Source organism: Rhyacophila brunnea, unplaced genomic scaffold (genome assembly GCF_057557595.1).
Source record: "Rhyacophila brunnea isolate RB1 unplaced genomic scaffold, BYU_Rbru_1.0 scaffold_4, whole genome shotgun sequence".
NCBI classification, from domain to species: domain Eukaryota; kingdom Metazoa; phylum Arthropoda; class Insecta; order Trichoptera; family Rhyacophilidae; genus Rhyacophila; species Rhyacophila brunnea.
In genome coordinates, this window is record NW_028233068.1 from 48,538,345 (window position 1) to 48,550,522 (window position 12,178).

At 34.8% G+C, this 12,178-nt stretch overlaps 1 protein-coding gene across 3 annotated transcripts in view; it reads left to right on the top strand.

Annotated features, from left to right (window-relative positions):
• Positions 1 to 12,178, top strand: part of siz (Brefeldin-resistant Arf-GEF family protein schizo) — a 180,846-nt gene that overhangs the window by 155,477 nt on the left and 13,191 nt on the right. The window contains exons 7-19 of one of the 3 annotated variants that reach the window (XM_085953771.1): positions 2,393 to 2,510; positions 2,980 to 3,133; positions 4,490 to 4,592; positions 5,081 to 5,200; positions 5,482 to 5,623; positions 5,871 to 6,017; positions 6,432 to 6,657; positions 6,986 to 7,203; positions 8,412 to 8,592; positions 9,011 to 9,220; positions 9,406 to 9,543; positions 9,629 to 9,755; positions 10,252 to 10,470. In XM_085953771.1, coding sequence (XP_085809897.1) covers positions 2,393 to 2,510; positions 2,980 to 3,133; positions 4,490 to 4,592; positions 5,081 to 5,200; positions 5,482 to 5,623; positions 5,871 to 6,017; positions 6,432 to 6,657; positions 6,986 to 7,203; positions 8,412 to 8,592; positions 9,011 to 9,220; positions 9,406 to 9,543; positions 9,629 to 9,755; positions 10,252 to 10,470 — 2,103 coding nt within the window. Of the gene's footprint in view, positions 1 to 2,392; positions 2,511 to 2,979; positions 3,134 to 4,489; positions 4,593 to 5,080; positions 5,201 to 5,481; positions 5,624 to 5,870; positions 6,018 to 6,431; positions 6,658 to 6,985; positions 7,204 to 8,411; positions 8,593 to 9,010; positions 9,221 to 9,405; positions 9,544 to 9,628; positions 9,756 to 10,251; positions 11,746 to 12,178 lie in introns of those variants that run through there. The other 2 variants (XM_085953772.1, XM_085953773.1) reach the window with 2 other exon arrangements.

The following is a 12,178-nucleotide window of genomic DNA, read 5'->3' on the forward strand; positions in this document are numbered from 1 at the left end:
GTTTTATTATTTTTTCAATGATTTCGATTAATCGTTATCCGGACTATCTTCATCCCCAATTAGTCCGGATAATCGAGGTTCTAGTCTACCGTATTTCTGTGTTTTATTATTTGTCATAATTTTTATAATGAATTTTATAATGAATATACTGGATAAGTCTAAAAACATAAATTCTCAGGGTAGCTATTTGTACGCTTGGCTTTCTGTACTAAATCAGATTAAGTATTTGTTTTTGGATGTTTTTAAATTTTAGTAAAATGTTTGTAAATTCTTAACAAACTAAAATTTAATTCATAAACATTTCTGATTTATCACAGAATGCCAAACGTACAAATAGCTGCCCTAAGAATTGATGTTTTTAGACTTATCAACATATTCACGCCATACACGGAATATAGAACACATTAAAATTGAAGCTCCTTCAAGTTTGGGTCGATATCTATCTCTTTATTTTTTAGCTATTTTGTTGACCTACAAACAAAATAAAAAATTATCATTATTAATTAAAAAAAACTAAAATGCATGTATTTTGCAATGTGTATATTGAACAATTAGCTGTGTGGTGGTGTATTTAGCCATAACAATCTAAAAAGTATTTTAGCCAATCCTCATAGAACATCAGATTCAGATAGAAATAAAAACTATAATTTTGCCAATCGAAACTATTGCTCGAGAAATAAAAGAAAATGAACAACCATTATTATTGTATCGATTCAATGGTTAAAATTTTATTATATTAATAAGCTTAACTATTTCTTTTATTCAACGAATAATTTACAAGATTTGAGAATGTAACATTCGTTAAATTGAACATACATAATATGAAAAAAACGATGGCTGACAGAACTTGAACCTGTATTCACTGGTTTCACGTCAATGTGCTTTTCCAATTAACAACCTGAATGCAGGTTCAAGTCCTTTCGAGGTACATATAAGGTCAAATTATGTATGTTCAATTTTTACTTAGTATTATTTATTACATTATCCTAGAGGTGATATTATTAGATTTAATAAAATACACATTGAAACTAAATGTAGGACGTAAGGAAATCTAGACGTATTTTTATTTTTAATTAAGGTACGTACCAGATATATCCGGTCATTCTCTACTTTTTAATATATACATTTATGAATAAGCCATATCTCAGTGTCAGAGCTAGTGAAATCGCTGATAGTGCATGTTGGCAGGAGTTTTGAGGTTATTGTTTAGACTTGTTTAGTTGCATTGAGGAAAATAGTTGTTAGTAAACGTTAATGTTACCAAAAAGACTTACGCACAAGGCTGAAACTGCTCGTCGGTAAAACAATTCTGTAAATTGCTATTATGATATTTCGATCTTCGTTATCCTATCAATCGTTATCAATCGACTCTAGTTGTAAAGATGGACCGACCTCTGCGTGGGATGCTGAAAACAGGTTGGAAAATGACTTAGAGAAATTTATCACAATTGAAATTACAAAATATTCAGTGAGGGTAATACCTATACTTCTAAATTACAATGTATTATAAAAAATATCTGTTTTAGCCCAATAAATAATCATAATTAATTGCTGAAAGCATTTTACCATATTTCACTGCAAACTTAAAAACATAATAATTATAAGGAGATAGATGGTAGGAAAATTTCTCACTTTTCATTTAGTTGGCGGGCTTTATTAAATGGCATGGCAAAGATTGTGATTTCTTAATCTTCGAGATTCCTGAATTCGTGAAATGGTTTATTGATTTCTCGAGAGACTGGAGAATTCTCAAGAAATCATGTATGTTAAGGTCTTACAAGAGGAAACATGTTGAGAATTTTTTTTAGCTTATTTCCTTCAAAACAATTTTTTCTCATCTTTAATTATTTTTCGGTTTTTAATAATTTTTCCTGCGCCCGCGATGGCCGAGTGCTAACGTATCCACTTGGTTAGTCGAGGGTTCGAATCCCGTGACTCAAAAAAGTCACATGTTGTTATTCAACGTCTGTTTAGATGCAGAGCATAGACCTAATAGGTTGAGCAAGTGGCTAACGTTCATTTCTCGTCAACATCTTTGTGTGGCGGCCAAGATCCACATCGGTTTGTTGAGCGAATTGAAAAAAATATTTTTTTTTTCCGTTTGATGAAAATTTTTCAAATTCTTGGTTAAAAAGCGTTTTGTCATGATTTTCTAAAGAATTCCTCATCACAAAACCCTGGTTGTGCACTGCTGATGTAGGGTTATTAGAAAGGAAGTCTATATATTAAATTTGAAGGAAAAATAAGTTTTTATGGGTTTTTTGTTATTCCAACATGTTGTCATGTTGTTTTCCTTATTTAATTTAAAATATCAATGATTTTGAAACAGGAATGTTCAATAGTTTTAATTTAATAAACTGTGTAAATAACATTTGCTTTACATTACTTCCAGATGATATCTACGCAAATGCTTTGTCCCAGAAATGTGGAAATGGCGACAAGCTATCCCTGTCACGCCCAACACGATCCATGTCGCTGAGAGAGAGGCACGATATGGATATCAGTTTGATGTGAGTGTACTGCTCATACAATATTTGCCAATATTTTGATAACGGTTAATCAATTTTGTTTATATTATTGCAAGCTAGTTTTGTTTATCAGCACGAAAATTAGAAGGACACCATGCGCTCTGACATCAGTCCGTCCAGTGTTCTGTGGTTAGAACTTGTGAATATGTACTATTACTGATTTCATTGAAAAGAATTCTTATCTACCTTATTAATCACGAGTGGTATGTCGAAATTAATTTGGTCATGTGAATTTAGTCTTTATTGACATTCAAAGCTTTAAGCATCTCAGTATAGTTATTAACATCATGAATATGATATAGGTTACTAGTTTTCTCACCCATCAGAATATTTTGAAATAAGTGTACAAAGTGCGCAAAAAAAAAGTACATAAATACAAAATCGAAGTGTTCATCAGCTTTTTCTTCTTAATAATTATTATTGTGTAATATTCACTGTGATGATTTCGTAGGTCCAGAGTTCAATCTCCAAGTGAAATAGAAGTGATGGCTGCGCGGGTGCAGCAGTCAGCGCATCAGCTCAATATGATGGGGCTTACCGGTAACGGAGGAACTCCATCTTCCAAGGATCTTCAGTCTTCTGCCAGGAGTGATGGAGATAGCGGGGTAAGTTTTCGATTTGACATCTATTATTACACTCAATAGATTAAAAAAAAATGAATAAAATCACAAAAATTAATGGTACTTTGCTATAAGACTCGTCTTGAGATTAACCTAACTAACATAAGTGACACTCTCATTAAGTAGTGGCAGACACGAGATACGCTATGCATCATCTTTCAAAACAGTCAAGTATATCGTACATAGATATTAAGCAAAAGCAGCATTGCATTTTGTTTTTTCTTACCTGAGATAAAATTAATCTGAATTTTGATTGAAATTCTAATGAGTACAACACTGTATTTACCTGAATGCCGTACAGAATACACCTGACTATTATGACAGCTGTCACTTGCGTTTCTTCCTTATTCTATTATTATTTAGTGTTGTCGTTACTCATTAATCGATTGATTTCGGCTGTCTCACAGTAAGTGATAGTTAAGTATGACTAACTGGCCTTTGACTCTTTTTGTGGTTTTTGGTCTAGATAATTACCAACCTCTTCATGAATTATCACTTGACATATTTAAATACATTGATTGTTTTTTAAAACCAAGTATTAATAAGCATCTGCTAAGGTCTGAACAAAAACGAACCATAAGTACGAGTGAGAATGCGATGTGTTAGAGTAAGATAGAAATTCTACGGCTGAATTAAATATATTTTGTACACGTCGCCGGTAAATATTGATTTGGATGACTACAGTCATTTAAAAATTGCGAGCATGTGTTGCTGAAATTTATTGTATTTGTGTTAAATATAAAGTTAGTGGTAATTATTTTTAGTTAATTTAGTAGAAAATATGGTTAACTATGTTGTGTTTAAATTTGGTAGCCGTACTGAAAAGCAACATAGTTAAGTTAATAACAATAAAATTGAGGTTCTACTGTATGTTATACGCAATAAACATGGCTTCATTTTGCCGAACAATACCCATTCTCTTTATATTATTACGCTGAGGCTTCTACTGACTTTTGGAATAGTTACTTGAACTTTTTACGAACAAGTGCAATTTAAGCTAGTCTAACGTCACATTACATAAATCGAATTAACCTAGCGGTAGTAGTGAAACCAGAATTATAATTATGACTATTTAAAAATTGTTGTAATGTTCATCACTTCAACTTGTCAATAACAAACACTACAAACTATATTAGTAACATAATCATAAAATATTGTTTCTGGATACAATTTTTTATGAGTAATCGAATGTGTCAGTAATCAAAACATTTAAGTCACCAATTAACAATAGTTATTAAATTTAGTATGCAAGGTAGAGAGTGTTGTATGATTTTATTGTACCTTAGAATAAATTACAATGGCTTTTGTATGACAGCGAGAATTGATTTTGGCAAATTCCAGGTGTGCAATTGTTCAATGAGTGGTTCTGTGACTAACATATCAACGTCTTGTCAACAGAATGACTCAATCCTGAATCATCACAACCACCATCTCAACAATTCAGGTAATTTTCACACTTATTGTACCCATTTGCAAGGGTTGTTTCTTGAAACTGGATAAGTTTAATAATGCAACAGAAAAATTGTGGGGAAATAAATTGAATCTATTGAATACAGATTGTATGTTAAATTATATGAGATAATTAAATGTGTCTTCATAATTAACAGTATCTTCGCCTGTTGTAAATTTTATGTTTCTTAATTTTGAAAGTAAGTATTTTTTTCTGAATTATTTCAACTATTTATACTAGGTACTGAGAATCTTTATATTTGGTCATGTATGTATTTAAAAAAAAACCGTTAATTGATCTAGATTTGGCGACAGGTCAATGCAAATGAAAACAAAAATGTTTTTATTTTATAGTTGTCATTATTGAATTAAAAATTTGTTTATAAATGATTTATGTTATTTTTTGTTGACATCTTTACATTTTACTTTTTATTTGTTTTATTATTATTTATTTTTGTTATTTTTTTATTTTGCATGCATTAGGTTCCATGATGTCAAGTCCGAACCCAAGCCTGTTGATGTGGTCGCAAAGCAATTCTGTAGACAGTTGTTTCAATACTTCCTCACCAAACGGGAGTTTATCCGCGTTTTGTATAGACAGAGGTGAGATATTATATCGCATAGAAAAGACTAACACTCAATTAACCCAATATTTATCTATATACTGTATCTTTGTTCTTCAATGAAATAACTTTCTCTAAAGCAACGTTAAATAATTTCTCCATATTGGATTCATGTTGAACGACCACGAAAACTTCATAGTTTGATTTCTAGGTGACTTCTCTACTTCCGTGAATAACTTTTTTTCTATCACTATATCCGGATTGATGGGAGGATCAACCTGAATAAAAATGAGCTACTATCATTTGTGATGAATTTTTTAGGTCCTATTTATGGCAATTTACTTTCAACTGGAGGCAAACCTTTAAGTTGTCCAACGGCACGTCAGCAACAACAATTGATCGCCCTTCAACACAGAAGAGTTCCTCCTGAGGTCCCCAAAAGAACTAGTAGCATCACTCTTGGGTAAGTCCATTTCATTATATTAGTTGTGTCATCTACGCCTCTGCCCCTGTGATAGATAAGGGTTGAATAAATAGCTGAGCAGTCTTAATAAAGACAGATCTGATACAAAATGTCTTGCATTTGCGTATGTGGTTAATTAAACATTGTATTTTGGTGGACTCATTGTAGAATGCATCCACTGAAGATAATGTGTCACTATGAAGACGTTCAGAAGTTTTATACTTATACATTACTATTTTGTCCATAGTGGTCCACCTGGAAGTCAATGTCTGATAACTGGCAATCAGCACGGTTCGATGAGTTCGGTCCAGAGTTCGGGATCCGATTCCAGTTCTGTCGATCATCAGAGGACCGCTGGAGCTGGACAGCAGTCTTATGACCTCGCTCCTGAAAGGTGTGTTTTGTTTTATATTTCATTGATCCATGAATTGATCATACATAACTTTCAAACACCTCAGATATATACCTACTATATTTTGTCACATTTGAAAAAAATACGACGTCCAACAGGATTTTTTGAACCCGTATATCCACCGGTATCGCGCCGATATGCTTTAAAAAATTAAGCTACAGCCTCCTACTTAATTACAATAATTTAAACCAGTAGGTCCTACATCAAATGTTTATCAAATTGTGTTATTATTGACTATCACTTATCAATTTAATACATTTTTGATATTCAGTTGTAACACCACTATTTTGTTGTCATTAATATATTTAATGTATAAATTACTTACAATAATAATTACCAGAAGTTTTGTAGATATTAATAATGTAAAATTCTCATTAATTAAACTTCTTTGATCAGGTACACGGTTTGGAAGCGTCAGCCCTCAGGAAGCACTCCTCGGGAATACTACGCCCCGCCAGAATCAGCTGGTGGTGTTCCCAGACCTCCTCCCCGGTCGGAACCTCAAAACAGTAACTGCTATCAGGGTCACCAAGTTGTCAGCGGTGTTGGAGGTGTCAATAGCGGGGTGGAAGCTGTCCCTCATCACGCCATCAACGAGGTCATGTCTGCCAATGCCATGAAGGTATGATAACTGAAATTTACTGTGACAAATCTGTTATTTTTTGTGTCATCTCACAACATACTATGTTATATCGTCACCTCAACACCACAACTAGATAACTCTGATTTGGGAAAATTAAATTTTATTACTGTTATTTAACAAGATTTATTACTAAAATATATAAATAGGAATTATATTATATATAAACAGGAAAAATACATGTGCAGCACTACTCATACTCAATATTCAACACAGTTTCATAATCATGTTTCTGTTACTTGAAAAGTTTGCCTTTTTAATCTTGTCAGTATGATGCGAAGGTCTTTATTTCCGTTTTATTTGTTGCCAGGTGTCAGAAACAGTGAGAAAGCGCCAATATCGAGTCGGTCTTAATTTATTCAACAAGAAACCCGAACGAGGAGTTGGCTACCTGATCAGAAGAGGCTTCTTAGAAAATTCTCCGCGGGGAGTTGCACGATTTCTCATCACTAGGAAAGGACTTTCGAAACAGATGATCGGAGAGTACTTGGGCAATCTGCAAGGGCCGTTTAATATGGCTGTCTTGGAGTAAGTTGCTATCACTTCCCTCCATTTTGCATGTGAATTCCAACTGTCACTTTGTGTTTTGTTATGGTTTTTTCGTCTGGATTCGGGATGGAAGGTGGATAATTAAGGCACCGGAATTGTGAATAGAAGCGGCGAGTTTATTTACGTTAATATTATAATCGTTACATTTTTATAATTTAATTTTTCGGAGGACGAAATCGGCGTGTTCGCGATTTAGCTGCTTGCAGCGTTCTGAGCGCCATCTTCCGTTTTTTTCCAACGAAAGCCGTCGTCGAAAAAAAAGCGACGTTGCAAATCTTCAACGGTTATATTATAATCTACTCTACGGCATTGCCGGCTCGGCTCTGTTATTATTATTTAATTATTTTCGCAATCAGCCATTATTATTTGTTGGCTTCGATTCCGATTCGGGCCTCTCAAGATACACAAAGACATCCCCAAATGGGGACCATACGGGGGTGTCACATTGCCCAATTGGTTTTTGTCAACAATTTATTAGTTGCAACTTAAGCGCAAATCAAATTGAGGTGCATGTCATGCTGTCGCGGCGAAAAATTTAGTCCATAATTTCATCAATTTGCAGAATATTTTGAACCATCACCATCTCTGTAAATTCACTGAAGAATGACACTGATAAAGAGTGCCTACTATAATGTATTTAGTAATTTGAATTATTATTAATTATTTATGCTAATTTCAATTAATTTTAACAGAGTGTGCGTACGTTAAAATACTTGCGGCATGACATCCATGGATACTATTTTGAACAGAACCCAACCTGTAGACCATAGATAGTAGACAACATTCTTATCGAAAATATATAGTGCCAACCGCTAAAAACAAAAAACACGCGATTTTGACATGATATTCGAAAAGCGTAGGCATGTGGAATATGATAAAAACGTTCAAAATGTCATGCAGGTGTCGATGCAGTGCAGTTCAACGTGAGGTGACCTCGTCGGCAGATTTTCCAACTGACAATGTTCATTTAAAGGTTCAAAATGTGCTACGGGATGGGGAGCATCAGTCTGATGACATTTTAAACACCAAGAACAACGACATTACACACCTTTTTCCTGTAGCGACAGCTTAATGTAACGGTACATGATAGTCTGCGACATGCACCTCAATTATATTTATAGATGAAAGAATGGCTAACTAAGTGTCACTTCATGTAAACAATATTAAATGTATATTTTTCCCAACAGGTGCTTTGTCAGTGAACTAGACTTATCTGGTATGCAAGTGGATGTCGCCCTTCGCAAGTTCCAGGCTTACTTCCGAATGCCCGGAGAGGCACAGAAAATAGAGAGGCTAGTGGAAGTATTCAGTCGGAGATACTGCCTTTGCAATGCTGATCTTGTCCAAAGGCTAAGAACAAACGATACCGTAAGTTCATACTTCTTATCAAGTGCCGGAAGATTTTGTATGGCGGCAAGTGAGAGGCCGCGAATTTTTTAGCAAAAATATACCTTATTATTTATTTATTTTTTGAAATATATTGGATGTTTATCATAAACATTAACCAATCATTTGCTAAATGTCTGATTATTGAACCAGTATTCTTCTGAATTTTAAATTATTGGGACTGAAACTGGCATTCTGTCTTCAAAGACAGGCAAAAAAGTCTGCATTTTTTGTATGGCCGGCGGCGCTGTACGCCCGGCCATATCCGCAAACATGTTCGCTTTGGCACAGAACTGGTTTTAACTGTCTGTATGTTGTGATAAGCCAGTGTTGTGATTGAATAACAATTTTATTTGTTAAATTTTTAGTGTGTAAACATTATATTTTTTTTATATTGCAGATTTTTGTTCTCGCGTTTGCCATAATAATGCTGAACACTGACCTCCACACTCCGAATCTCAAGCCCGAATCTCGGATGTCTCTGGATGATTTCGTCAAGAACTTGCGAGGAATTGACGACTGCGGAGATATCGAGAGAGACATGCTGGTTGGCATTTATGAACGAGTCAAGACCAGTGAATTCAAACCAGCCAGCGATCATGTTACTCAGGTTTGTTAGACATACATTATGTTACCTATATGTTTAAATTATTCATCAATCTTTCATCAGTCCACCATTCATTCATCACTAAATACAAGACAATTTTGACAATCCATATTTTTTGTATGTACTCTATTGTTTATTGCTTATGACTAGCAATATAAGCTTTACTTATTCGGATATTTTTTTCTCAGGTGTTAAAAGTACAAGCAACGATAGTTGGCAAAAAACCTCAACTGGCTTTGCCTCATAGAAGATTGGTCTGCTATTGTCGGCTGTATGAGATCCCTGACATACACAAAAAAGAGAGGCCAGGAGTACATCAAAGAGAAGTAAGGGATAAAAAAATATTTATATATTTTTTTGGAATACTACTTTTTACGAAAGTGTCTTAAAAACTGTATATTTATATTAAAGGTCTTCCTCTTCAACGATCTGCTAGTCGTCACAAAAATATTCAGCAAAAAGAAGTCATCAGTTACCTACACTTTCCGGCAGTCGTTCCCGCTCTGTGGAATGAATGTTACCTTATTCTCTGTTCCACGTAAGTTCTATATTATTATTTTGTGTTGTAAATTTTGATTAAGAAATATTTAGGCATTAAAGACATTGCTCAAAATGCTACGCCCTCGAATATAGGGTAAAGCGGGGTAATTTTGCATCATCTAAATCAGATTGGGTCATTGCTATGATGTCACAATCAGTTATAGACAGAAGCTGATTAGTCCGGCAGACACCGGGACACCGGGATTTTAGATTCCACAGATAACATTACAACAATTTTAAACTGTTGAATGAGATCATACTCAGTAATTCCTAGTGCCTTGTTGTGTTGTATTATCACATTGTTGTCGCCCTCCGAGCTGTTCAATGTTCAATACTAGAATTCAATCAGTTTCATGTGAACACTTTTGTTTTGAAACAAGATTAGGTTTAATTTAGTTTTAGGTTAAATCGCTAGAAAATTTCCCAGACCAGTCTCATGCCATTGATCCACTCCTGGTTATGATGTTCTAAGTAAATTAGAATTTTTGTTACAGATTATATGTTTGGCATTCGGCTGACTCGTCGTGTGGATGGAAGATCCCTCGTAGCGTTCAACGCTCGAAATGAGCATGACCGAGCAAAGTTTGCTGAGGATTTGAGAGAGAGTGCCGCCGAGATGGACGATATGGAGGCCATCAGGATCGAAGCAGAGTTGGTCGGGAGGGCGCAGGGAAAGGGGGGCAGAGGAACAGGACAGCCACAGCATCGGACAGGTGATTGATTATGTTTTTTCAAGTTACCATCTTATTTAGCCCTTGTGATACGAGGGTGGGTCAATAAGTCCTTAGAAAAGCCGACAGGTGGCGCGACTAGTACTGTAAGCGGTTTGTTTTCATGCAGCGGCACTACCGATTCAGTATGCTGCGAAGTTTCAATCAGATTGGTCGGGTTGTTGTGTGTTTCTCGTACATTTAAAAATGCTTGTGGAAAATGGAAAAATGGAAAATGGAGAAAATTGAGTTTAGATCTGTTATTAAACATTTTAATATAAAAGGGTTAACAGCAAAGGAAATAAAAAATGAGTTGGATTTAGTTCACGGCATATCTGCTCCTTCACTTGCAACTATTTATAACTGGTTAAATGAATTTAAACGTGGTCGTACATCAACAAAGGATGAACCACGCTCAGGACGTCCTGTAGAGGTGACTACCCCAGAAATGATCAATAAAATCCACGATATGGTGTTAAGTGACCGAAGATTAAAGTTGAGTGAGATAATTGAGGTTACAGGGATCTCAAAAGGTAGCGTCATTTCTATTTTACATGACAATTTGGGCATGAAAAATATTTCTGCAAGATGGGTGCCGCGTTTGCTCACAGTCGACAATAAACGCAATAGGGTGGTGGCCTCTAAAGCCCTGTTGTCGCTCATGCAACGCAATCCGGATGAATTTTTTCGTCGCTTTGTGACTGTGGATGAAACATGGATACACCACTATACTCCCGAGACGAAAGAACAGTCAAAGCAGTGGATTGCGAAGGCAAACCATGTCCAAAGAAGGCGAAAACCGTAAAATCAGCTGGTAAGGTTATGGCTACTGTATTTTGGGATGCACGTAAAATTATTTTCGTTGACTATTTGGAAAAAGGAAAAACAATAACAGGGGATTATTATGCATCTTTATTGGACCAGCTAAAAAACAAAATTGAAGAAAAACGGCCTCATTTAAACAGGAAAAAAATCCTCTTTCATCAGGACAATGCCCGTGTTCACACATGTTTACGATCAATGGCTAAAATTGAAGAATTGAAGTTCGAATTGGTCGACCACCCACCGTATTCGCCAGATTTAGTCCCCAGTGACTTTTTCCTTTTCCCAAACTTAAAAAAATGGCTAAGTGGACAACGTTTTTTTTCAAATGAAGAAGTCATCGATCGGACAAATGCTTATTTTGAGGACCTTCCGAAAACTTATTTTTCTGACGGTTTAAAAAAAATTGAGAAACGTCTTACCAAGTGTATTGAGCTCCAAGGAGATTATGTTGAGAAATAAAAAAAAAATACAAAAATAAAAACTGTTTTAATGCTTTTTTCTAAGGAATTATTGACCCACCCTCGTACCATCACATTTTTCACATTCACATTCCTTATGGCCACAAGCTGGAGACAGTGGCTATATTAAATTGATTGATAATGTCGAAAATTAACAATGTTCAGGACAAAGTCTCAACGTCCATTAAGATTAAATGTTAAAGAAATATCAAATTTATCATTTTCACTATATGGCATTGTAAAACTATATATAGATTTGAAGTAGAAATAAATACTGTCATGTAGGTAAAAAATAAAATGTTTTTTAATTATCAACATATCACCGCCTTATAAATATCATTGTCAAAAGCTCTTGCCCCCCAATCACTGTACAAATCATTTTTAAGTCAAGGGAATAGAACAGTACTTGATAACATTTACTAATTGAG